The sequence below is a fragment of the Bombus pascuorum genome, chromosome 16 (genome assembly GCF_905332965.1).
Source record: "Bombus pascuorum chromosome 16, iyBomPasc1.1, whole genome shotgun sequence".
Taxonomy (NCBI): Eukaryota; Metazoa; Arthropoda; class Insecta; order Hymenoptera; family Apidae; genus Bombus; species Bombus pascuorum.
Genome location: NC_083503.1, coordinates 2,655,109 through 2,682,425, shown reverse-complemented (window position 1 = coordinate 2,682,425; position 27,317 = coordinate 2,655,109). Strand labels below are relative to the sequence as shown.

The 27,317-nt window shown below is 35.0% G+C and overlaps 1 protein-coding gene across 8 annotated transcripts in view; it reads left to right on the top strand.

Moving 5' to 3' along the window:
- LOC132915230 (phosphofurin acidic cluster sorting protein 2) overlaps positions 1-27,317 on the top strand; it is a 183,667-nt gene that overhangs the window by 143,562 nt on the left and 12,788 nt on the right. For 3 of the 8 annotated variants that reach the window (XM_060975006.1, XM_060975010.1, XM_060975009.1), the window contains exons 2-6: positions 17,587-17,890; positions 20,841-21,131; positions 22,774-22,876; positions 22,976-23,155; positions 24,292-24,396. In XM_060975006.1, coding sequence (XP_060830989.1) covers positions 17,587-17,890; positions 20,841-21,131; positions 22,774-22,876; positions 22,976-23,155; positions 24,292-24,396 — 983 coding nt within the window. Of the gene's footprint in view, positions 1-9,229; positions 9,245-10,655; positions 10,725-17,586; positions 17,891-20,840; positions 21,132-22,773; positions 22,877-22,975; positions 23,156-24,291; positions 24,397-27,317 lie in introns of those variants that run through there. The other 5 variants (XM_060975008.1, XM_060975005.1, XM_060975004.1 and 2 more) reach the window with 5 other exon arrangements.

The following is a 27,317-nucleotide window of genomic DNA, read 5'->3' as shown; positions in this document are numbered from 1 at the left end:
TAGCACACGATCGCTCGTCATTGGCTTAGTTTCCACGCGCTTGTTACCCCATGTCGATATTCATATTTTGCACCGGGTATTTGCAAAAGCATTTGCAGCGCGTGGCTGAATTCAACACGCCGCCCCGTTGCCTCACGTCGAAGCAAACGCACGTCAAAGTGTGAAAAGTTAACTCTTAGATAGACTTTAATGTGTTGTACTTGTTTGCAGTAAGACTATTGTAGTTCAAAAAATCGCGCCACCACTTTGTGATTGTTTTCTACCACGTCGAAGCGTCAGTTTTCTGTCGCACGACGCGTACGTTCCAAAGAATCGAATAGAAAACGTTCTGAGAAAGATTATAATCAACATATATCGTGACTCTTAAGGTTGCTTAGATTATCTCTTATAAGATACTTGGAATAGTAAAATAGTACAGATATCTGCGTGTAATATGAATTAAACATTTCTTTACGCTTCTCTTTCGCATACAACGTAAATGTACTTTGTTCGATATATCAAACATGTAAAGTAATTCTATTTTCTTTTCTCTCTCCTCTATCGATACTTAAAACAGTAAAATCTTTTCTTCCTCGCGATTTCGATACCTTTTGTCTATCAATGATCATCTCTAGCCTTACCGATACATGTCGATTTACCTGTTATAGATAACAAGCGACTTGAAATAAATACGAAACAACGACGCTATGAAAAGAGCGCAGATCTTCCAAACACGCTACTAATTTACTAGACACGCTTCGAAACTCGAATCCTTGCGACTCTGTGCAAGTCTTTGCAAAAAGATTCTAACCTTACTGATTTCTCGGACATATCGATTTTTACCGACCATAGGTAACTGTATTTTTCGCTAACTACTTTTATCGTAGTCGCCGGCACTTTGAAACGTGCGCGTGGTTTTAAACTTATAAAAAAAAAGAAAAAGAAAGGAGACAACAATTGAAAAAGAAGAAAAGCTACATACATATATATAGCATCGTAAGTGTGTGGATTACGTACTTGGTCGAGACGTGGTTGAAAAGCAACAAGGGTGTAGCGAGGTCAAGATGCGTACGCGAATCGCGTGGCCAGCCGCTTCTAGCCGCAGGCGGCGGGGGTGGCGGATAGTCAGCCGAAGAGATGAGCGGAGGGTTGGACGAGGAGGGCTACTTGACGAGGAGCTCATTCATCAGCCGACAGCGTTCGGTGATTCACGTGACACACGCAAACCGTGTGTGTATACCGTACTGTATAGTCTCTCCTGCCATGACACGATGCGACGCTGGTCGATGCCACGAGAACGTGTCTGATTTCGTTAACTTACGAGTTGGAATGTCTTGAAAATATTACGCAGAATTAACACTATAAGAGAATTTCCATGCTCGTGTGACAAGAGTTTACGCGATTATCCAATACGATTTATGCGACTACAGTTTCTTTCATTTATTTCGTGCAAAACAACAGACGACTTCTTATCATTATTTTTATCAATCAACAATGCACATTTAGCTATTTTATTAATGAAAATTTGTGTTCAACATCCTATACTTTTTTATATTACAGCTATTGTTGCGAAGATTTGTCAGAATATGTATATTGGGTTGGCAACTAAGTAATTGCGGATTTTGTCATTGCCGGGGCTTATCGACACAAAATCTAAACAGCGCTATCATGTTGTTTGGCATTCAAACAGTGTATTGTTGACTCGTCTGATATCAACTGAAAATTTCGTTCGACAGTTTCGAATTCAAAAGTTAAGCATCGTGATATCGTAGCGCACAATACACGATGTCATTAAACATATTTAATATTCATATTTAACATACTTGATTAATATTCGATATTTGAATGAAAAAGCATCGACGTTCGAAATATCGTTAGCGTTTTACTCGTCGTTGATGCGCGCGAACGTCGCGCCCCAAATCGATGTAGCTCGATCGATCCTCGCTGCAATAATTGCACCGCTATTTATCGACGCTTACCCATCTCGTCGTGTGTACAGCGTGTACACACGAGCCTCGTGCGCTCGTTACACACTCGTCGATACCATGGTCAGGTTACTTACCTCGGCCATGCTAGTTCGTGACACTGCCAGTCGAAAGTTTGGCGCAAGTTTCACGATAGTTTCAACTGGTTGCCGCACATCTGTCACAAGCTTGACGTGTTCGCCTGGATTTCTTGACAAGTTGGCTGATTCGTTTACCTCGCGTCGCTGCGTCTAATGATTTGTGGACTGCGGATGTTTATGCGGATGCATAGTTGTGCGAGGAAAATTGGTTAACGAAATCACTGCGAGTTGCGAAAGCGGACAAAGGAAGGTTTTAATTAGCAGTAGATTGCGGATGTTTACGCAAGTTCTTTCTTTCTTTCAGCGAATGTAGTTGATTTGTTGTCTCGCGCGGTATACGTTGCATCGAGCACGAGACAGTTCGAGGAATTTATTTGCAATTTCTTTATTTTCACTCTTGGAAATAATATTGGAACAGCCGTGCTTCACGCGCGTTTCAGTTGCAAACGATAAAGATTGTTTTGCGAGGCAACGTTAATTGTTCTCGTTTCAATTATCCTGGAATAACAAATGCGTGGAATTGTGTAGGTTAGGTATCGCGGGGAAATGCAGATTTCTGACACGGTTGTTATAGCAGAACGACAAATTATTTCAGGAAACGTTTGTTCAAGTAAAGAAATTAAATTCTATTCTAATTCTTATTCTAATTCTAAATTATTAAATTCTAAAGAATGCTGTTTTATTTGGCTGTAGAAATAATTCTCTGTAAGATTGTTTTTTTGATTCGATTAATTATTTCGGAATATGTTCGAGAAGCAAATAAGGCGATACGTCGCTCAAATAATGTTTCAACGTTTCAATGTTTTAAATGTGTCATCGATATTTGTAATTCGTAAGAAGATAATTTAATACGAATCGCGTGAAAACCCGTAATTAATCTTTGGAATTGTTTGGTGTACTACACATTAGCTACACGTCTGATATTTTTATTGATATTACGCTCAGTAACATAAATCACATTATTATCTTTAACAAAGAAAACGGTTTCGCTTGATACTTGAACAATTCTTCAATCTTTCCTGTCCCATGTCATACTCTTTTTATGCCCGACAGATACACACTCGTCCAACGTGCTTTCTTGTAGCGCGTGTGAATCATCGATGATTCACGCCGATTTTATCAAGAGCAATTTTTTCGAGAAATAAGTTGGCGTTGACACGTGAGGCGTTGTCAGCACGAAGGAGAAAAGCAAATGCGACGATCTTAATACGATATTGCATTCACGAAATCAGTGCCTCGTAATCTGACTAAAATAATAATTGCACACACATAATTTATTGCGCGTTATAGCCATCACGTACCTCTGCAATTAATTCGAAACTCAGCAGATCGTTGGATCGTATATTTCTAGCACAGTAATTTCATCGCGTTTTATCCGACGGGGTTCTCAATGCTTCGAAAAATTACGATTTCTGAGCGGAAACTTTCTAAGCAAAGTAAAATAAAACAAAAAGTAAAGAAGCTTCAAAGTGAGGTTAGAAAATCGTCGTGTCGAATTGTAAGGAGTGGCGAAATATTATTTGAACAGCGATTAAGCTGAAAAGCGTTTGTTGAATCGGGCTGTAAATTAAAAAGCTTAAACCTGTAAGAATTAAAAAGGAGAAAACACGCGTGAAAGATCGCACGATAAAGAGCGAGTCGCGACATGAAAACACGAAAACGACCGAGCACCTATGTATGTGTTTCGGTATATGGACTGTCTGGTTCGACAGCGAAACATCGATATCAGCGTGGATACGTGGTTTTCTTCCAAGCGATAGACGATTGCGATCGATTCGTTTTAATAATAGAAAATTGCTAAGAGGGGTAAGAAAGTGCGGTATTGCATAATGAATGGCATGAAAAGAGGGTGAATTCAATGCGTTCGTGTGCTGACACCGTGTGATTCGTAGAATTGCACTGCGCCTTCTTGCACAAACGAATAGCACGTTGAGTAATTTAATACGCGATACGTTCAGATATATTTCGTATCTGCAAATTAACACATTTACACTTGCTCTGTATACACGTGTATGTCTATCGTAGTAGGTAAGGAGCTTAATTTCATTGTAAGGAGTTTAAAACACATTTCTAGATTAATATTTTTATTTGATCGTGGAAGTTTTAAGAAAATGACATTTTATTTCTACAAAATGTATATAATAGAGAATGTAGAGGGGGTAATACTCTAAGTGAAGATATTATACGCTATTACTATTGTAGATATGCGTGTACATGGAGTTGTACATGGAGCAGTCGAAAAGTAAGCATTAAATAAAAAATAAAATAAATTCAGAATATTATCTCGTCTGCTCGATATTTCCTGTATGTATATAATTATAATAAATAATAAATAATAATAAATAATATACATTACATATACACAGGGAGTTATTAGTCGAGTCTTCTGCATTCATGGAATTTTATTTAAATTTATACACGTGTAGGATATGCATATGCAATCGCAAGAAGAATGGAATTGTAAACGAACAAATTTTCTCGAGAACATAAAAAAAATATACGTACAATTGTCGAGAGCCGAGCATTAAATAAAAAATAAAATAAGATATATATATATATATATACACAGAGAGTTATTAGTCGAGTCTTCTACGTCCATGAAATTTTATTTAAATTTATGCACGTATAGAACATGCATATAGAATCGCCAGAAGAATGGAATTGCAAATGAAGAAATTGTCATAGAAAATATAAAAAACATATATGTAAATCTTCTCGAAATTAATACCACTACGTGTGGGTAATTGGAATAAGGTTAGAAAAATAGTAATTTTAATGTTACTACACTTGTGTACATAATACGTACACTCGTATACTTCGAAGAATTATTTTATGCGCGTTATGATGCATATCTATAATATGATACATTCATGTTTTATGATCTTGATACGCATAAACGTTTTAAATTATATTAAATTCTTTGGAAATTACATGTTTTCACAATTCAAAGATATACTATGCAAACAATTTGTTTTACCAACAATTTGTTCGAGTAATGTTTTACGGCACAAATACATTGTAAGAAAAAGGGGAAAACTACGGTACATAACAAGCGACTCCACTTCTCCTCGGCGTCATAGTCAGTCTATTATGTCCACAATCCACGTCCAACCGTACCTTATCTCTTTTCTCGATCTCCACATTTCTCTCCTACTCTAGGCTTTTGTCCGACACAATAGGGGGCGAGTAAAAAATAGGAAATATTATCAGCAATTCACAATACCCTTGGAACACTTGTTCCTTGAACAGCAGGGACACGAAATGTAAAGATACTCATTTGCAGCCTTAGAAATTCAGTGAAAATCACAAATTTAAACAGAATTCTGTCCCAATGACCATCGTATACCATTATACGTATGTGTACATGAATTATTTATATTGTGGCACATATAGTGACATATTATGCTATATGTAACATTATATATTTAATATATAATTATGTTTGTAATTAAATATATGAATTGAAATTCAATATTATATAATTAATATTATAAATTAAATGAAATATAATGCATTGTATAATATAATATAAATATATATAACAACAGTATAAATATATAATGTAAACGTAAAATAGAACAAAAATAGTAGTAATATATTATGCTATATGTAACATTATATATTTAATGTATAAATGTACGTATAATTAAAAATAAAAATTGAAATTAAATATTATATAACAGTACGTTGTATAATATAATATAATAATATATATAATTACAGTATAAATATATAATGTAAACTTAAAATAAAACAAAAATACTAATAATATATAATATCATATATATTATTTGTATAATATAATATTACATTATATATAATACTATATTACAATACACGTAGCAGCCACGTAAAAAGTAAACGACTAATCTAAAGTAGAATACGTGAACCGTTAATCACAAAAGTGGGGTAACTTGATTTTTCAAAAAAATTCAATTCCACCTTGTTTCGGCTTTTATCGAAAAGAAAATTATAGTTTGCTATGAAATTAGCATGAAAATTTTTATTGCACCTGGGAATCTCTCTACATGATTCACTTTTACAACGACCTTTTATCACGTACTACTAACTTTTACACGATTTGTTTAAAATTATGCGACTCTTTTTTTACCACGTTTCATTCATATTTGCACGGTTTTCTTAGCACGTTTTACTTACCTTTAAACGATATTTTTCACACGTTTCATTTATTTTTATCCTCGAACCGAAGAAACCGACAAACCTTCCAAGAACCGCTTCATCAAGACACAAATTCTACTTTGTTATCGCTGTTACAAACAACCGACTGTTTTAGAGCCGCGGTAAGAGCATAAAGCATCTGAAGGATGCTGTTCATTTGTTTAACGATCGTCGGATCGTAGAACTGAGATCTTGAGAGGACAAAGAATCACTTGATTCGATGCAAAGAGAATCGAGATTATATCGTTTTACATTTCTTCATTCTGTTTAAAGAAACAACGAAAGGTGTTGTTCGTTCGTTCAATAAGCCACAGTTTGAACGTTCATTAACAGTCAGAACTTCATCGAGTGAAGAGAATTTAATTTGGCTCGAGGAGAATTGAAATTATATTGTTTTAAATTTCCTCAATTTGTACTAGAATTATAAAAGCGGAGCAATTCCATTTATCCTGTTGGTTGACAAGCGAAATTTTGTCGTTTTTTCAATGGCATGGAAGGTTGTTCATTTGTTCTATGAAACTTACGCGTGTCATCCAGAGATCAACGATTGTACAAATTCTTTTATTAACGCTTTACTGACCGATAGCCGATTAATCGGTTTTCTATCGCCAACGTTTACCCATCGATAGCCTGTTAATCGGCTTTTCGTCGCCGATGCTTACTGACCGATAGCCTATTAATGGGCTTTTTGTCGCCGGCAATCTTTCTCATTATTTGAGCAGTAATTTGTTATTTAGTACTAAGGTACATTGCTCAGGTGCGTCAGTTGCGTTGCTTTATAAGCTTCCACAGTTTTATACCAATTTGAAAAACTTACCGTTCACGATGAAAGAAAAGAGTGATATTGGAGAGTCCAAACCGAAACAGAGCCGGCGCCAGGGAGAATCTGCGCCTGAGCTGTCGGTCGGACGTGCTGTTGAATCGGTAGTGGTCGGTAAAATGTTAATATTTTCATTGGTATTTTTACGAAATATTTGCGTTGCTGTCGAAGGTATCGTTTCTCAAGAGCGAAAATTCTACTTTTATCGTTAGTAGTTATTAATCAATTGCTTTGACCAGCGAAAGCGAAATTGTTTACCGACGGATGACTTCCGGTTAATGTCAGTGATATAAATTATTAATAAATAGACTGATAACGATTCTGTATTTCGAATTAGTTCCGAGATTGGCGCTATTTTATAAATAAATGGATAAAAATAGATAAAAGAAGAATCTCAGAATTGGAAGACGATAACGATTTTTAGATAAAGAAAATGAACGTTTATATAAAGCGGAAAGAAAGAACTATACGCTGAAAGTCTTCATTATCCGACGAGTATTTTAAGGTGACACTAAGTTGAGCTCTATGATACGAAATAACAACGAGCAGAAATCTGAAAATTAATTTTGTACTTGACCAAATCACGAACACGATACAACCCCATTCAGTGCTTGCAAAAATGCTTTTTGCTTCCTTGTTGTATTACAAAAATTGCCTGCTAACTTTCGAAAGTCTATAAAACACAAGTCTACAAAACTTCTGACGTTTGTTAAAGACACGTGGCAATGACACCTAATGACAAAATCCGCAATCACTTAGTTGCCAACCCAATAAATACAATTACTTGTAAAATTGTACATTTACTGTTATTTCTTTTATTCGTCTAATTTTATGTAAATTCTCATGTTATCCAATTTAATCAATTTCTCAATGTTTATCAATATATGAGATTATCGCGTCACATTGATAAAGCAAAGCAACAGTTCATTCGGCTTCGGTAAACAGATCGTAGGACACTTCTACGCTTTGGTATAGCAAACGATACAAAATTATTTTCATTCTAAGTAAACAGAAGCACAGAAAATTCATTATATTATTCCTCTACTATTATACAATTCCATTATTATTATTCGTTATATTATTCCTCTTGTTATTAGGAATTTTAAAATAAAATTGTAAAACCAGCCATGGAAAAAAAAAAAGAAACACAAAGAATCGAATAGAACCGCGTAAAATTGCCTTTCCACCGTACGTGCTCCTCTGTGCGCGGCTAATTTACCTACAACGGCGACATAACCTTACCGCTCGTTTATCGATTCTTCGACAGATGAATCATTTCTGTTGCACCGCGTCTGCTGCCCCCGGTTCCTATTTATTCCTCCACCGACGACCCGTCGTGGGCGGTTGGTAGGTGGAAAAAAGAAATGATCCGCAGTCTGTCGCCGGCTCACCGACCACCATCGTCGTGTATGGTAGCTTGACTCGCCAGGCGAACACGTACAGCGAAACTGAAACACCACCTGTAGTTATAGCGCCGTGAAGCTATAGTTAGCGAGCTCGCCCCCGAACCGAAGAGGGAAGCTTTCCATAAATAAAAATAACCACCTTGCCGCCTCGCGTGTAGCAAACGGGCTTGTTCCTCCACAATTGCGCTTCGTTTTCTATGGTTTTCGCCGTTTGCACAGTCGTCTGTGGCTGATCCACGCGGACCTCGGGAGGCTACCTAACCTAACCGCGACGTCTAGAGAAGCTGGTTCGGTGTTTCACAGCGTCGTTTCTCTAATTCTCAGCAACGAGAATCGCAAAACCGTTTAGGAAGAGGTGTGTTGTGCGTTGGATTTCGGACAGTGTGAGATCGAATTCGACGGGTTTGCAGGTGCAATTGTTTTGTTGGAAATTTAGACAGTTAAGTGTAAGATTGATATTCTATTGTTTTTGTTTTTGTTTGTTTTTTGGGCGGTTGGGTTAAGCAGGAAGAGAGACCAGAGGTGTCGTGTTGAATTTCTTATCGCAAGGTGATTTCACTACTTTGCCGGTTTAGTTTTCACGGGTTTTATTAGCCCTCGGTTGCCACGCTCGCTTCGCCGGGTCAATCTGACCCACTGTTCGATTTCCAAGCAGCTACTGTTGAAAGGATAACGGCGATATCGGATCAAAGGAAATTTGAGAATACGGTTCCAATATCCTGGAATATGTTTTGACGAAAGTCTAAGGAAGCAAGTGACGTCGTTTCCTAAAAAGAAAGGGAAATATTTGAAACTGTAAGTTTCGAGGAAAATCATTTTTATGAGAAATTGTTGTAACTCTCTTGTATTTCGACATTTCTCGCTAGAATTTTCAAATTTATTGCTTTTTAAATGTCCAACTTTGGGGGGAGAGGGGATAGTTTTTTAGTGCACGTTCCTGAAAAAATGTTTATTTGATATGTTGAGAAAGAATAGTTTTTAAATAAGAAGAGTGCAATTATATGGAAAAATCAATTCATTAGACACACAGGTGCAAACAATTTTTATTTTAATTATATATGTAGATTTTAATAATGATTTCTATCAGTAAAATTTGCACAAAAGTAAAATGCACATTTGTGACACTTGGGTCATACCCATCACTAACTTCAAAGAGTTACCAGACTCAAACTGACAGGATTCTTATGTGTAATCATCAGATATTATAAAAAAAAATAATTCAAATTAACAGTAGATTGTGCAGTAGTAGCATTGCAAGTGTCACATCTTGAAGATGTTTCTTTCCAAAGGAAGGCTATGGGTCACTATGACCCATAAAGACAACCTGCAATAAAAGGCAACTTTCAAAAAAATAATTCAAATTAATAGTAGATTGTACAATAGTATCATTGCAAGTGTCACATCTGGAAGATGTTTCTTCCTAAAACAAAATTATGGGTCACTATGATCCATAAAGGCAACCTTCCATAAAAGGCAACTTTCAATAAAATAATACAAAAGAAATATTAATTCAAATTAACAGTAGATTGTGCAGTAGTAGCATTGCAAGTGTCACATCTTGAAGATGTTTCTTTCCAAAGGAAGGCTATGGGTCATTATGACCCATAAAGGCAACCTTCAATAAAAGGTATCTTTGAATAAAATAATACAAAAGAAATATTAATTCAAATTAACAGTAAATTGTGCAGTAATATCATTGCAAGTGTCACATCTTGAAGATGTCTTTTTCCAAAGGAAGGCTAGGGGTCATTATGACCCATAAAGGCAACCGAGAGTTAAGAAAGGGAATCGGTACAATCTTGTAGAATACAATGATTCGACGAGACTTGGCTTAGTATTATTTTCTGCACTGCATATCGTAATATTTTACTTTTCCCAATCTTTTCAATTTCTCATTAAATTATGTTCTTTTCTTTTGTTTAATTCCTTGGCTAGTTATTCATTTCACGCACAAGTTTCCATTAGAAATTTTATTTTCCAGCGATCCGTAATTCTTGTCGACATGTTGAGTTTTCAAAATTCACCAGCTTCTTATCTCCAGATGTACGTACGTTTTGTAAATTCTGTTTCTCACATTTTACGATAGTTTATACGTAATAAAAAAAAAGAAAAAAGAAAAAGAAACAAAAAGTATAAGCAAACATAAAATTGTATCTAGTGTAACACGAAGAATGAATAGATCTGTTCAAGTGCTATTGGTTTGCAGAATTATGGAAGAAACGAAGAGATCAAGCGTTCGCATAATGCGCGGAAAAGTAGCAAAGAACTGCAAATGGTAAGCCAAGAAATGGAATATCGATTGAACGTCGGTAGTTTTTAGCTATAACTGTAACTATGTATTACGTCCGAGCAAATGATACCATTTTAGACTTTTCCGTTTTACGTCTGCATACATCACGAAAGTAAATTCCACTGAGAACTGCTCGCTGTTCGTCGTTTCATGCCCCGCATTTTATTTATCGCGTTTCATCACAATACGAAGTATTAGCTTGTGCCAAAAATCTCTTTCGTTTTATTAGGAAATATTGGGTTGGCAACTAAGTGATTGTGGGTTTTGTCGTACCACCTAATGACAACGTAGTTGCCAACGTAGATGCACCATATTTTCTCCTTTATTATTTTATCGAATTATGTACCATTCATTTTATTTTATCGCTACAAAATAATATAAAATACAATATAATATTATCAGAATTGCAAATAATACTAAAAATAATATAATGATACTAATAATAATATTAAACAATTTGTTCTATTATTGCAAAATGGATCACACAAAATTCAATAAAATAATAAAAAGAAAATATTGCGCATCTAATTATTTTTTTATAAAATTCCAGAAACTTTTAGGATAATCTATTAGGTTGGCAATTAAATGGTTGTGGATTTTGTCGTACCACCTAGTGACAAAGTCCGCAATCACTTAGCTGCCAACGTAGATGCACCATATTTTCTCCTTTATTATTTTATCGAATTATGTACCATCCATTTTATTTTATTGCTACAAAATAATATAATATTATCAGAATTACAAATAATACTAATAATAATATACAAAAATTTGTTCTATTACTGCAAAATGGATCACAAAAAATTCAATAAAATAATTAAAAAAAAATATTGCGCATCTAATTATTTTTTTATAAAATGTCAGAAACTTTTGGGATAATCTATTGGGTTGGCAATTAAATGGTTGCGGATTTTGTCATTAAATGGAACGGCAAGATCCGCAATCACTTAGTTGTCAACCCAATAAAAATCGCGTACAATTTTCGCGATGCTAAAAGTATAACAATTGTCTGATGTTAGTATGTGCGAATTATTTCTTTGTAAAATTGAATGTAAAACAGATAGACGTTAATTATTAGAACATTACGTTAATTATTTCCAGTGAAGAGGAAATGCTTTTTCAGGAAAGAGGAAAACATTCCACGCTATTGATTTCCTCCCTCGTGAATATATTCTATATATCGAGAAATTTATTTTTCAGTGTGCAAGTCGTTCTATTTTCGTAGCAATTTCCTTGCTCACTTGTTCGATTCGTGTTTCCTCCCGAGCCACGATCTTCCAAATGCCAACTCGTATCTTCAATTTTCGGCTTGTTTTTTCAACGAAAGTTACTCTGCGCCGTATTATGCCGCCTCTTTTACGTGTCCTCGGATTTATTTGTCCAACTGGAATCGCTTCCTCGTGCCATTTTCTTCCACATTTTGTAACTGTGACTACTCTATAACTGTACAATTAATGGCGCAGACGAAAGAAACTAGGAGAAAGGCAGAGACAAATATCATATATGATCAGGCAATAGCGTCACAAACAACGTAATTTACTTTATAGTACTATGGATGTTTAAAATACTATACATGTACATATATATATATACATGAAATAGGTAAGATACAATACAAAATACAGTAAGATACATATACAATACAAAATAAAATAAAATACATATACAATACAAAATACAGTAAGATACATATACAATAGAAAATACAGTAAGATACACATACAATACAAAATACAGTAAGATACATATACAATACAAAATACAGTAAGATACACATACAATACAAAATACAGTCAGATAAATATACAATACAAAATACAGTAAGATACATATACAATACAAGATACAGTAAGATACATCTACAATACAGAATATAGTAAAATACATATACAATACAAAATACAGTAAGATACATATACAATACAAAATACAGTAAGATACATATACAATACAAAATACAGTAAGATACATGTACAATACAAAATACAGTAAGATACATATGCAATACAAAATACAGTAAGATAAATATACAATACAAAATATAGATACATATTTTTATTTATTGTACTGTTCTGTTGTAATCTGTTTACTATAGTAAATAAAATCCAAAATGATCCACATCATCCACTAAATATTGCAATTAGACTGCAAAATAATTATACAAATAAATAGTCCCCTAAATTTGTATAATAATTGCATTACATATCTACTTACTACAATATACAAAATCTCAAATGATCCACTTTCTATTAAATACTATAATTAGACTGCAAAATAGTTATGCAAATAAATAGTCTCTTAAATTTGTATAATAATTGCATTACTATCTACCTACTACAATAAACAAAATCTCAAATGATCCACTTCATCTATTAAATATCATAATTAGGCTATATCGTAATTACAAAATAGTGATACAAATACTAGATAATCTCTTAAATTTCTTTAACTATACTACCTATCTACCTACTGCAGTACATTACTACGCATTACCATCTCATTACCAAACTGTTACTGTGCTTTCGTTAAGCTCGACGAACAACCTCGTCGCCAAGTGCCAAAACGTCGTAATTTCTCGTCCATCGTAGTCAACGTCGAAACATTGCCCTCGTTATCGCGAACGCTTCTGCTTGAACCTAACCTAATTCTCGCCAGCCAACGCAATTAAAACGTCAGACACTCTAGCGATCTCGTGTCAAAGGCCACCGCCTCCAACTAACGCGTCTTCGATGACAAAGATACAGCAAGGACGTGTTCTACGTTAGTCGTATCGTACGTATCCATATTTCATATCATTGTACATGACAACGTACACGCGGTGACGTCTTCAAACCGACATGATTGTTATCTCTTTGTCTACGTAGCTGTCTGATCGATAGCATTGTGCAGCAGCATTTTTGCTTCGAGCTTCAATTCGGCCTGGTTTCACGAGCCCAGCGGACTCGCTCGTTTCCGCAAAGTAAACGCTCAGCACCAGCCTCCGCGATATCCTCCACTCGTTTTCGATACAAATTGTCTCATATCTCAGAGCTTTCTTTCTCAATCTTCGATCCGCCTTTCCAAGTTTCATCGATGGAAATTACGTGGATTATATCGTTGAATTTTTCTCATCCGAAGAGATTTTCTCATTGTTTCCAAGGAAAGTTCCTTTTTAGGTTATTGATCGAGCTTTTTTTATTTTTCCCAAGCTTTGCTTTGCTGGATAATAACGTGCATCGTGAAGCTTCTTGGGCTATTTGAGTGGCGAACTTTTTAACTGGTAAGGGGAAGGTTTGGCAACTGGAGAATTGAGAAAAGTTTGAAACTTGGCAAATGTAGCTCATGAGATGCTAAAAAGGAAACAATTTTCTGTGAGCAGTAGAACGGTCCTAGGGGTGAAAACTCCACACCGAAGAAATCTTGACTTTTCATGTTATAAATATTTTAGAAAGTATGTGGAATAGGAGGGAAAAGTTGAATTAAAAGTTGTAATCCCTTTTACATAATTTTCTATTTCTGTTAAATAAATTTCTAATAATAAATTTCTATTTTTATATTTCTATTAATAAATTTCTATTTCTACGTAATTTTCGGAAGCTATTTTTTATATAATAAATAATGAACAATAATATATAATAGTACTACGTATAATAAATATAACAAGATTTTTAATCACGCGAATATTTCTGCCTTAATCATTTTTTCGCAGAAAACAAAGGAATGAAGAAATACTTTGTTTTATATTATACGTACAATTTTTTCATAATAATTATTTATATGTTTTTATTTGATCGTTTTATTTCACCTCGGCCTGTAAATACTAAAAAACATGTTAAAGTTTACGAATATATTTTAGTTTTCATTAAAATTGCAACTTAAACAGCGAATTGTAACTGCTTTATGCGCATGACGAGTATATTCGTCGTAGCAGAAAATGTTGCCATTTCCTCATTTCGCATAAAAGATATAACCTAGCATACACAAAGATGGCACCCGCTGGGGGTAGCCACCCACATGCTATATTTATTTTTTATTTTTTTTTTTAGCAATTAGATATAACAAGTAAACTAAAAAAAAAAATTTCTTCATTTCGCAAAGTTTACGAGTATATTTTAATTTTCCAGACGCTTGGTTTCCGAGATAAAATAAATTTTGAAAATTTGCCGCTTGTGCCAGCCCGATTTTTAATTAAACACATTCGAACTTTGTTTTTTATAAACTTTATCTTCAGCCTCGGACGAACAAGTTTTATTCTACGTTTTTTCTTACTTTCACACAAAAGACGTTATACTTATTTTACAAGAACACTTACATTACACATACACGTCTATCATTCTCGAAAAAAATGTCCAGCTAATAACGAACACCCTATATATGAAAATCGAAGGAAAAACACTTAGCAGTTAATCAGGTGTGCTACTAGCACAACCTCGCACTTGAACCACTTGCAACTGTGTTGCAACTATCGCAAAGCAGCAAGAAGTTGAGCGAAAGTTTGAAACTTTCTGACGAAGAACCTCTTATCCTACATTTTCTGTACAAATCTCACGACTTCCATCAATCATTCTAAATATGCTGCGCGACCTCGATTACCGATAGCAATAAAACTGTCCACTTGTAACACTTCGAAACGAGCCCCTGTCGACCACCATAAATCTCGTCGAACAGCGTCAAATGTCTACCGATAGGCTGCGATATTCCAATAAAATATTGCCGATTTGGCTCGTTGAATATCTTTTATTAACCGATAAATTTCACCGATTTGTTACGAGCACATTGTCGTGTATAGTTTATCGAAGGTTCGTGATTGACAATTATCTGCAGATTAGGTTATTCCAGTTTATATTCTACTTATCTTACAACGATAATGGTGTTTAATGGTGTTTCATGATCAATTATGGTTTGAAGCGCACAATATGAATTACTTTACCGACCGATACCGATTAATCAGTTTTTTGTTGTTAATGCTTATCGACCGATAACCTATTAATCGACTTTTTGTCTTTCTCATTATTTGAGCAGTAATTTGTTATTTAGTATTAAGGTATATTGCTCAGTTGCATTGCTTTGTAAGCTCCCACAGTTTTAAACCAATTTAAAAAACTTATCATTCGCGATGAACGAAAAGAATGGTATTGGAGAGTCTAAATCAAAACAGAGGCGGCGCCAGGGAGAATCTGCGCCTGGGTTACCGGTCGGACGTGCGTATGCTGTTGAATCGCTAGCGGTCAATAAAGTGTTAAGATGTAACCGATGCTCAGTTTACGCGAGTTTGTTTCTTACGTGGTAAATTGCATGTCACGAGGCAGTTTTCGTGTGCAGCCAGAAAATATATTTTTCTTTTATTTAAAAGTGGAAACGTCCAACGAACCTTAAAATTTCGACAAGATTCAATGAAATGTCGTAGCGACGATATCAGCGAATTTAGGAAAACTTGGTGAAAGAGAAGATTGAGAAGGAATCGTGTGAGGAAATAAAGATGGAGGACGAAAATGACGTCGAATTTGCAAATATTTCAAGCGACGAAGATGATACGTTCGTAGCAATTTTAAAAAGAAAAGATTGAGTGTTTTAAATTAGGACAGCGACACCGATATGGAATAAATTATTTTTGTCTTTGGAACGTCATTCAAACAAACTTCATTTTCGCGATTTATATAAATCAGGTGTAAAATTACATAAATTAAATTAGTTTGTTTTTCAAACGTCATTACTCTTTTCCATTAAAAACTACTTGAAATTCTTCTAAAGCTTACACGTACTAGCTTCTGTTTTTATACTAATTTATCTTCTCTTTTTATACTGACAAACTTCATTTTCGCAATTCACATAAATCAGGTGTGTAGTTAAGCGATGGAAGCTAATGTAAAGTGTTGCAATTACGTTGCTAATTACGACGTAATCGTCGATAATTGACGAGTGCTGGCAGAAAACGCTGTCCAGCGACGAGAAACAACTTTTTCAACAGCGAAAGAATACTTGTGCATCGATCTAGGCCAAATTGATGAAAGAGTAAAGTATATGTGTAGATGTGAAGCACGTTAGTGCCACCTTTCGTCTCAGTTGTAAAGAAAACTCATTCGTTCCATTCGTTTTGGGCAGATGGCATAAACAAAAGCCAAGAAACAAATGATTAATGCTTATTGGCTCTTTGAGTTGATTTCTACAGAGGTGACGTTACGATACACATCTTCTAACGTTATTAATAATCGATAATTTGATAATTACAATGTTCGTTATTTATTCTACTCGGCTGTTCGTGAAGTTGGCGCTCTTTTTATGCGCACGCAACACGTGCCATGAACACAGTTTCCACGACAAATTTGCTCGCGTGTACGTTAACAAAATTTTGCGTACGCGCCTTACGCTTAGCACGACAAAACTTTCGCTAGAAACTTTCGTGCTTTTCATGTGCCTGGCAAAAGTTAGCGTACTGAAATCCCAAACTAAATTTCCATGCAAATACTTACGTAGCGAACGAGTGAAATTCTACTATTGGACTGGCAACTAAGTGGTTGCGGATTTTGACATTGGTGGTAATGACAAAATCCGCAATCACTTAGTTGCCAGCCTAATATTTTATTTCAATTCTTGGCTTTTTAATTAGTTAAGAAAAAATATTTTTTTTTTTTTTAGTTTATATTGGTTTTTACAATTTGTCCTGAAGGACATTTGGTAAAGTGTTATATCTCATTGGTAATAAAAAAATATAAATAAAATAAATATAGCATGTGTGCTAGCAACTTCGTGTTTTCTAAGTTATATCTTTTATGATGAAAAAAAAAATATATATATATATATATTTATATTTTTTATTATCAACTATTTGCAAAATCTAAAGCGAATATTTCTCTTGCAATTTGTTTAGGCTATGCTCGTTGACCTTGACGCGGCTGGTGATTTTACGGCCATTAGGCTCCGATTTAACGTCGATTAGCATCGCGGTGAAGATGCAGAGCTCGAAGAGGACGTTGCGCTCCAACGAGATGGCCATCCCAACCGGTGGCATGTTGGACACCGAGCTGGAGCTGCAATTCGCGCTTCAGTATCCGCATTTCCTCAAGAGGGACGGCAACAAGCTGCTGATACAACTGCAGAGGAGAAAACGCTATAAAAATCGCACGATGCTCGGGTACAAGACACTAGCCGAGGGAGTTATCAATATGGCTCAGGTAAAAAGCAATTTTCGATCTACAACTGCATTGATAAGCACGTTCTATTCGATAAATACACGAGCATACGATAAATAGAATATTCTTCTCGAAAATCTTCGTTTTATGCGTCGTCACAACGACGACCTTCCTATCAGCGAGAAGAAAATTACTTTGGTCGTTTGAAATTTCCTTTGTCTGATCGTCTCACGTCGGCTGCGACGACCTATGTTTTGCTTTTTCTCTCACTGATTCCCTGTGACGAGCCGGACAAGTTCTCGTGTGTCTTTGAAATCGAGACTGGTATCATTTACGTCCAAACGACGTCCCAGCTTATCTGTTGGTTCTGCTCCTACGTCGACCAAACTGGCACAAAACAAATGCTGTTTCTCCTTGTTATTTATTTTTCTACGAGATCAGAGGCATCTACGGCTGATTTAGCACACGTTGAAGAAACGCGTAAAAGAAGTTGCAGGAGTACTGTCAATCGATTAACACTAGAACTATCAAAACTAGTGAAATTGATTGGTGTTTAAAAAATACGTAATAATAGAATATTTTTATATTCATTGATTTATTACTTTCTTACAGAAGCAATTCCATGTTATGTAGTACATTTTTGCTATTTTTAATCTATCTGGGACCATGATCCCTAAGCAGGGTTGCCACATTTATAAAATTGTAGAACCAGGCATTTTAACTGGTGTGGTATTTCTGTGTTAGCATCTAGCGATTGATCCAGAATTTTCCTGATAACTGATATCATCATATTGAATGATATGCGGTAAAAATTTGAAAAAGTGTGGCAAATTGTAGAAAACAAGGAAACTGGTTAATTGGGGTTCGATAAAGAGATTGCAAGACTCCTGTACTCTTTGACAAGTACCAATCATTTTCAATGGTATTAGTATAAGTAGCCTTGATACAAAATTATTTTCAGTTTGAATACATAAAAAGCAAAATAAAATTCATTGTATTATTCTTTTAGTTATCGTTGTGAAAGTTATTACATCATTGTGGAAAAACAATATAACATGAAGTAGGAATTTTTAAATAAAATTGTAACTGGTGTGGTAGTTCTAATGTTAATTTGCAAAACGAAGAAAATATATTTTTTATATGCACCAATTAAACTATCTTCTTTCAAACAGTTTCATTCTTATTTACTGTTGCAATTTATATATATATAATACATACTATTAAATTTAAAACGATGAATTTGTAGAAAGTATTCCATTGTGCACAATCTGGCAGATGATTGTTCTACTAATCCACATAACAGATTCAATTAGTCGATGAACCAATAAATGCAAGTCAATAAATAATCGAGCAATCATCGAAAACCTAAATTATAATAATTATATATATAGTAAATAGCTGTCATATAAAAATTTATCAAAATCACTATATACATATAGTATATACATACATATATATATATATATATATATATATATAGTGATTTTGATATATTTTTATATGATAGCTATTTACTTATATATATATATATTACTATTATATATTACTATTACTTATATATATATATGTAGTGCTAGAGTACAATTGATATATTTATTACTGCGAAAGTTCAGCTTAATTTGAAATTTAGCTATACATCATCCCTGTTGCGCTGTTATTATAGCGGCGTTCGAATCTCCAGAGATTAGATTACAAATGCATTAGGCTAAATCGGGACACCTTGTGCCATGATGCAGCTACGAATATGCGAATTAAGGCTGTGAGTGAAAGGAGAATTACAGCTAATTTAATATCCTTGTCTAATATATTATCTAGAATTTATTTAAAAAGATATCAGAGAATATCGAGTTTTCTAGTCGTCAAATCCCATCAGTTTTATTATTTAAATTGTTATTAATGATTATCGTCCAATTTTAGTGTGTAAAGTCTAATTTTAGTGCTAATTTTATTTAATATCTTAAACAAATTTAATGAAATAAATTTAATTAAATTTCATATATTAAATAAATAATTTGATTTAATAGAAATGAAAAATCTAATTTTACTGCTAATTTTCTCGCAGTCAGTTAAATTCGCACATAACAATTTCATTCATTCAATTTATTTCTCTACGTGATTATTCTGTTTCCGAAACAGTATAAATCAACAAAATAAAATAAAAAAATAAAATAACAAAAAACAGAATGACAAAATAACAAAATAACAAAATTAAAAAGCTGAAAACCAGCAATGAGAAAAGTAATGTAAAAATGTGTTCTTAAATCCGTCCGTTTAGATCAATTACGATTCACACAACAGCTACAACCAACGTTAGAAAATGGTTTATAGCGTTCGATCAAACTCTCTAGCGTCTTTAAAACGAAGAATTTGTAAAAAGTATTCTACTGTGCACAATCTGACAAATGATTTTTCTATTCCATAATCCACATAACCAATTCATTCGATAAACCAATAAATGTAAATTAATAAGTAATTCGGTAATCCTCGAAAACCTAAATTATAATAATTATATATACAGTAAATAGCCATCGTATTAAAGTCTATCAAGATCAAACACATTCTCCATATTCTCGTAAGTACGTAGCTAAACATTTCATTAAATATAACATAAAATAAAAATTGTTTAAATACGTATTGTTTCCTATGCGGTTTTCAACGAATTTATGGTCCATTTGCAGTATCTGCACCGTCAACATCCTCTTCGAGGTAATAGCCTCTCATGCTTAAACCCTGCAATAACATAACTATTCTCGCACACGATCGTTTCTCTACGTATTATAGTTCTACTCATCAGCTTCAAAATTAAAAAGAAAATCCACACTAACCACTCGGTGTCAACGTCTTCGGCATCCTAGCTGAACTTCTCTTCGGCCTATTATTTTGTAAATTCAGATTCGTCTATCTGAAACAAAAGCAGCCGGCTGCCACATGACTAGGCCGAAAAGAAGCAACTCGTTTCTCATCGAACTGTTACACCTGCGTGCGTGCACAGGTTCTCCAGAAGCAGATGGATCTGGAGCTGGAGCTAGTGTCTGACAAGGCGGAGAAGTACGGCGGTCACTCGGTTGTGTTAGCCCGCGTGAGCGTGGTCGCGCTCAGCTCACAGCCTGTTGACCAGGACAAAAGACTGATGAACGACCCGAACGAGAGGCTCTGCCCCGAGTATAGCGACGAGGAGGAGGAGTTTAGCTCAGAGGGCGAAGCGGAAGGCAGCGACAGCGAGCCAACTCTTGAGATGGGACACAGACGAAAGAGCCGGGCGAAGATTCCACCTAACGCCAGGGTACGTGAATTGAATTACATACGTAATTTGTTTCTTTGTTTGTGTATGATGAATGTTTCATTAATATGTATGTCTGCCACGCGAATTTTATTGGGTTGAACGAAAAGTTTCGTTTTTACGGCCAAACTGGAGGATGTGTTCTCTCCTTTACGTGTGTTGTTTTCGATGAATGTGTGCAATAATTCCTTTCGATGTTGCACCAGTTTTTGTCTGACCAATGTGGTCTTGCGTTGTTTTGGTGAACCATTTGTGAACTTATGCCAGGGCAACAGAAAAGAAGTACTTCCACAGATGATTGTTTCATTTTCTGCAATTGACTGTTGACTAGTCAACAATGCCAGATTACAATTAAATTAACTTGAGATTAATGGCTCAAACTCCTGTGTTGTTTTGGTGAACCATGTGTGAACTTGTGCCAGACCAACAAGAAGCAAGTACATTCAAAGATAATTGTTTTACACTCTACAGTTAATTGTTGATTAGTGAGCAACACCAGGTACAATTGAATTGAATTAAGATAATGAATATTGTTCGAACTTTTGTGTTGTTTTGGTGAACCATGTATGAACTTCTGCCAGGCCAATAAGAAACAAGTACTTCCAAAGACTGTTTCATTCTCTACAGTTAACTGTTGATTAGTGAACAACACCAGGTACAATTGAATTGAATTAAGATAATGAATATTGTTCGAACTTTTGTGTTGTTTTGGTGAACCGTATGTGAACTTCTGCCAGGCCAACAAGAAGCAAGTACTTCCAAAGACTGTTTCATTCTCTACAGTTAATGTTGATTAATCAACAATCCCAGCTTACAATTGGATTAAATTAAAGTTAATATACATTGTTTAAACACAGATTCATCTTGTTACGAAAACAGAAATGAACTTTCTGATCAACCCAATAAATATTTTCCCTTAAGAGCCACAGTAAATTGTAATATACCTACTACATCACAGTATTTCATTTTTCAATGTATAATTTTCAAAAATCTAATTAGTTTTGCTTTGCTATGCGTCGACCGACTATCCAGCAGTTATTCTACAATTTCGATTATAGTAACAAAGGTGCATACAATTTTCTGATTTACTATGTGCCAAATATAATTCAACCATGGATTTATAATTGTCCTGAATGAGTACATATTTATTTCCAAGAATTAAAAAATACATTAACAAACAAAAACAATAGTTATTAGCTAAGATATAGTCCTGTGGAAGAAATGAAAATATTTTAATATTATAACTAGACTACAAACTTTTACACAAATTCATATTATCAAGAATATAATTAAAAGAAGTATAATAAATAAGACAATTGAACAGAAAATTGTTCTTTACCTACCAAATATAGAAATCACTACACCCTATATATTTCATATATATTTTCATCCTATATGTACTCTGTGCAATTTTGCATAAATTTTCTATAAACTCATAAAAGTCCACAGTTCAATTACAATCATACGATATAATATTCTAATATTATATGAATATTAAAACAATAATAATTCCTTTCTCCCAACTATACAAGAGCATACGAGCCAAACAAACCTTAATTAAACAACATTTAAAAAATTGCTGCAATAAACGTCAATGCAAATATCCAGATTTTCATCATCAATAGAATCATTTTTATTCTTGCAGCAAAGAAATCTAAAGCAGAAGTTCATAGCACTGCTGAAAAGACGGTTCAGGGTATCCGAGGACCTCGATCAAGACCAAGAGGAGATCGGACAAAAGCTGTCAGGTAAGTACACATACAACAACTGCTCCTATCCCAAAGCACAGAAGCCACGTGAAAAATTGTGCCAATGTTTCACCGACCGTCTTATTGATTATTTTATAGACTCGTTAACTGGATTTGTTAAAGGGGCAGAAATGGAAATCGAGGAACTGTTCGACGAACTGGAAAATTTTTCAGACAGTGGCCCCGAATTGGACACGATGTCCGTCAGTAGCACGCCCAAGCCGTCTCTGCGCCCTTTCTTCAGTTCTAGTCGATCTCTCCTCGCGCCTCCTCACTCCGGTAAGTGAATCGCTCTCGTTCGTCCAAACATTGTTGAGTATCGTAGATTTTGTGATCATGTGAATCTCGATTGGCAAATACGAGTTGCTCGATACGACGATCAGTGTGGCGTAAAGAACAGTGGAGCGAAAAGAGAAAAAATACAGCAGGTGTACACAACGCGAGACCTGTACAGGTCGGTCTAATTGTTGCCTGTGTTGAAATAGTTGCGCACACGGTAAGGAACACTGTGGTTATATGGTGACATTTGACGAGTGTTACCTATGTTTCCATTTTGCTTCTGCTAGAAGATAAAAAGACAAGAACACCTTCTACGTGTAGAGAAAACGGCCTAGTGAACAATTATCTTCATTCATATATTTATCTATTTCTAATTACTTGTTTGAGCAATGCAATCGCTGTTGATATCTAATTCCCTGTCTTGCAGTCTTTTCGTAGTTGTGTCGTAGGCGTAGGACAAAAGTTCGCAATTCTAACAAGCCTAGCGATCGCAGCAAACAGGTAGAATATTTCTTTAGAAGCATTCGACATGCAGTTTTGATATTCTACAAACATATATTACACAAAATGCTTGACACGAGTATAAAGAAGCCAGGAAACTTGATATAACATTGTAATATTCCTAGATAAATAATGAGAAATATAGCAAAGTAGATTTTCTATACAGTACACTGTGAAGTATTAATAATTAAATTATTACCATATACTAAATATTATTATTAAATTACATTCAAGTTTTCTAGTATTCGATATTAATTAAAATCTTCCAACGCTAATTCGAATATCCCAAATGATATAATTTAATTGGAATACCTGTAATCATTTCATTTGTACTTAGAGCAATACCACTGCAGTCCCATGTCCCAGAAACTGTCCAAATTATTTACCATCGTCCGTGATTGTTCCTTCGTTCGTTTGAGTACCACAGATTCGAAATACGACTAGCAAAGTTGAAATGCAACATGAGTAACGAACCGACAGATATCGTACGTTGCGTACCGATCATTTAGACAGAAACGGTTGAGTAAAAATAGAAGCGTAAATGTTGTTTCGTTGCCAATACGGATTCAGATCTGTTTAACTAAGTGAAAGTCTGGTGCGTTGGCTTTGCATTGTTGCATGTTACGATTCGGTAGTAGTAACCAACGAGGAGACCGGAAACACTGCTGCGACAGCCATAGGTCAGCAGAGCGCAGGTCAGCCAGCTAAAGAGAAACAGCGTATCGGACACACCACTCCAGGTATGTAAAAGCACACCGGATCGTCGCGATTTCCAAGGACAAATTATCCCTGGATCGTGTTTCTTTCTTTTATTTTTTTCTTTTTTTATTTTTCCTTTTGTTTTTAAGAATCTTTGCTTCGCCGCTGAACGAGCATGTCTGCGTGAATTTCAACAGCATGACACGTCTTTCTTTCATTTTTTCATTGACCTTCTCGCGACAATTTTGCTGCTCATTGGCCAAAGAGTAGATCGAACGAATTGATTTGATTGTAGATCTTCTGTCGTTATTTTTTTTCTTTTGGTATCTTCGTGCTGTGGTGGCTATGAAAATGTGCTTGGTAGCGGAAGTTAATGTTACGGTTAACGATATATTTTGTACTTGACACAATTATGTAATCGGTAAAATTGATGTTTTAACGTGTAACGTGTTTCGCGAGGGTAATTTTGTTCTTATAGAAACGGGGGAATTTTTCATATTGAGTGGGAGATTTATATCGATTGATCGCAGTATAATCGCATATTAATATTCTCTGTATCCTTGTATTAATATTATACACGTATATATACATATCTGACAGCACGTACACTTTTGTAGTTTAAAATGCAACTCATTTAACGATGTACTTCTTTCCTCTCTCCTTATGAACAATAAAATCAGTTGGTCAATTATTTCTCTAATTACTCGAAATTAACCTGTTTGAAATTTACTTTCATTTTCAAAATTAAAACATTCGTCATTATCTCTAAAAAAAAATCTTTTTAAAATAGGATGCTATAATACACGAAAGTGTTATACTTCTGTTATATGAGGTAATCTAAGGATCCCAAATATCGCTTGCCATGCAATGTTTTTCAATGAACCATAGCAAGAAATATTTAAAACAATGAAATATTTCGAATCTAGAGGCTGAACTATACGTCATTCAAAGAAACGTTTCGAACAGAATTTGCTTCGTTTCGAGCGCGACATCTCGCGATGGTCGCAAATCTTACGTAGGTGGACGTGCCTTCGAGATTTCAAGCTGATCTTCGCTCTTCTAAAGGGAATCATGCACTTTCTTATATATTGTTCGATGCAGTTTTTAATTCTCTACAAAAAAGTATTATACGATTTTAGTCTCGTATGACTCGTTGTATGAAAGACAAGGGCAGATAGCATGGTGCTCTTACGTTCGCCTTCTCCACCGCACCCAACGAAGTTAACATTGCAATATCTTTCGAACTGTCCATTTTCCGATACAAGTAGCTATATACTTTTTTGTAGAGAATTAGAAGCTGCATCGAACAACTGTGGAAAAAATATATAGTTCCATTTAAAGAGTCAAAGGTCACCTCGAGATCTCGAAAGCGCCTGTACCTAGGCAAATCTGCTGGTCATCGTGAGACGCCCCACTCAAAACAGAACAAATTTTATCTGACAGATTTTTTCCAATTTATAAATAATTTAATTGATATTTAATGAAATGAATATTTTCGTGGGTCGATTCAAAGTTACTCGTCTAGTATCAAGTTTTGAACGTAGAGAGGAAGAAGTAGACGAATAATTAAAAATAGACAATCGCGCTAGTATCTGACCAACGTGTATTTAGTCAATTTTGGCTTATTGTTAGTTGGCAGATTAAAACATGTAGCTACATATGGCGGTGTACGCAATTTTGTAGATTGCAGAAGGAACTCGAGCGCGTGAATGACCTCTTGCTAACCGACAGAAGCTTGCTGTTTCGTGATCAAAGATACGAAACTCGGTAATTAGATGTCTATTAGTTCCACCGTATACCAGCAATGATCGTTCAATGTGCAATTTCTTCCTCGTAGTACCCATACACTACCAGCTAAAATCACAGTCAGCCTCGATAATTTCATCACTTTTCACTGCGACACCGAACGTTTCAGTTACCTTAACATGACAAATGATCCAAAAAGAGAAACCTTTTCGAACCGACTCCTTCGTATCCTGGCTCATTTCTTTTCTGTCCTTTAGAAAACACAAACGAACGAAGCATTCGGTGGAAAAACAATCGTCAAACCGAGTAACAAAATAATTCGGTTGCATATTGATCGGCGCGAACCAAATTAATTATCAGGCGAACGGAACGAGTTATCCCATTTGGTTGTTTATTAATAAATTAACACTGCAAAATTACGTTCGTTTTTGCGCCGAATGCTCTTCTTTCAACTTCATATAATCGATCAAAGTGATTTCATGCTGCATATAATATATCGAAATTATTCTATCGCTCTTAACCAGTCAGCTGTAAGACGAGTATACTCGTCCAACTGCAATATTCTATAACATAGAATGAAGTTATAACGAAGCGACAGTTTGATTTTGCAATTTTAGTCACCGACACGCCCCATCATAACACGAAGTATCGCCATTTCTTCATGACGAGTATACTCGTCAGAAACAACTAACTGGTTAAGAACCTTCGTATTCCCATTATCCTTGCATCGTACGCGATTAGCACGTTGACAAGGAAGCCCTCGATCGTGGTAGACGTTAGAACACACCTATAAGACCGATAATGATATATCTGTAAGGAAATGAGATGGAAATAAACGTTTATCTACCATCTGATCTCTTTTGTAGTCATTTTTGTTTGCTTCCGCGACATAATGAAAATCCAGTTCGATTTCTTTCAACGATAAAAAAAAAAAAGGAAAGAAAGTGGGCAGATCTCTCTTCCCTCGAATCGAACGTCCAGATCGTTGCTGCAGAAGAGATAGTGTTAATCGTGTGTCTGTGTGCCTTTTATACGCCTGTCTGTACGTAGCGAATTTAAACAAAAGCGAAAAGCAAATTGCAACACCAAAAACCCTGCCCGCTGGCCTCTCTTTTTCTGCCTCTCTCTATCTACTTGTACGTACGTATCTCTTTTTATACTATGAACTATATTTTACATCTATCACTGTCTCTCTTCTTTTACTAACTCTACTTGT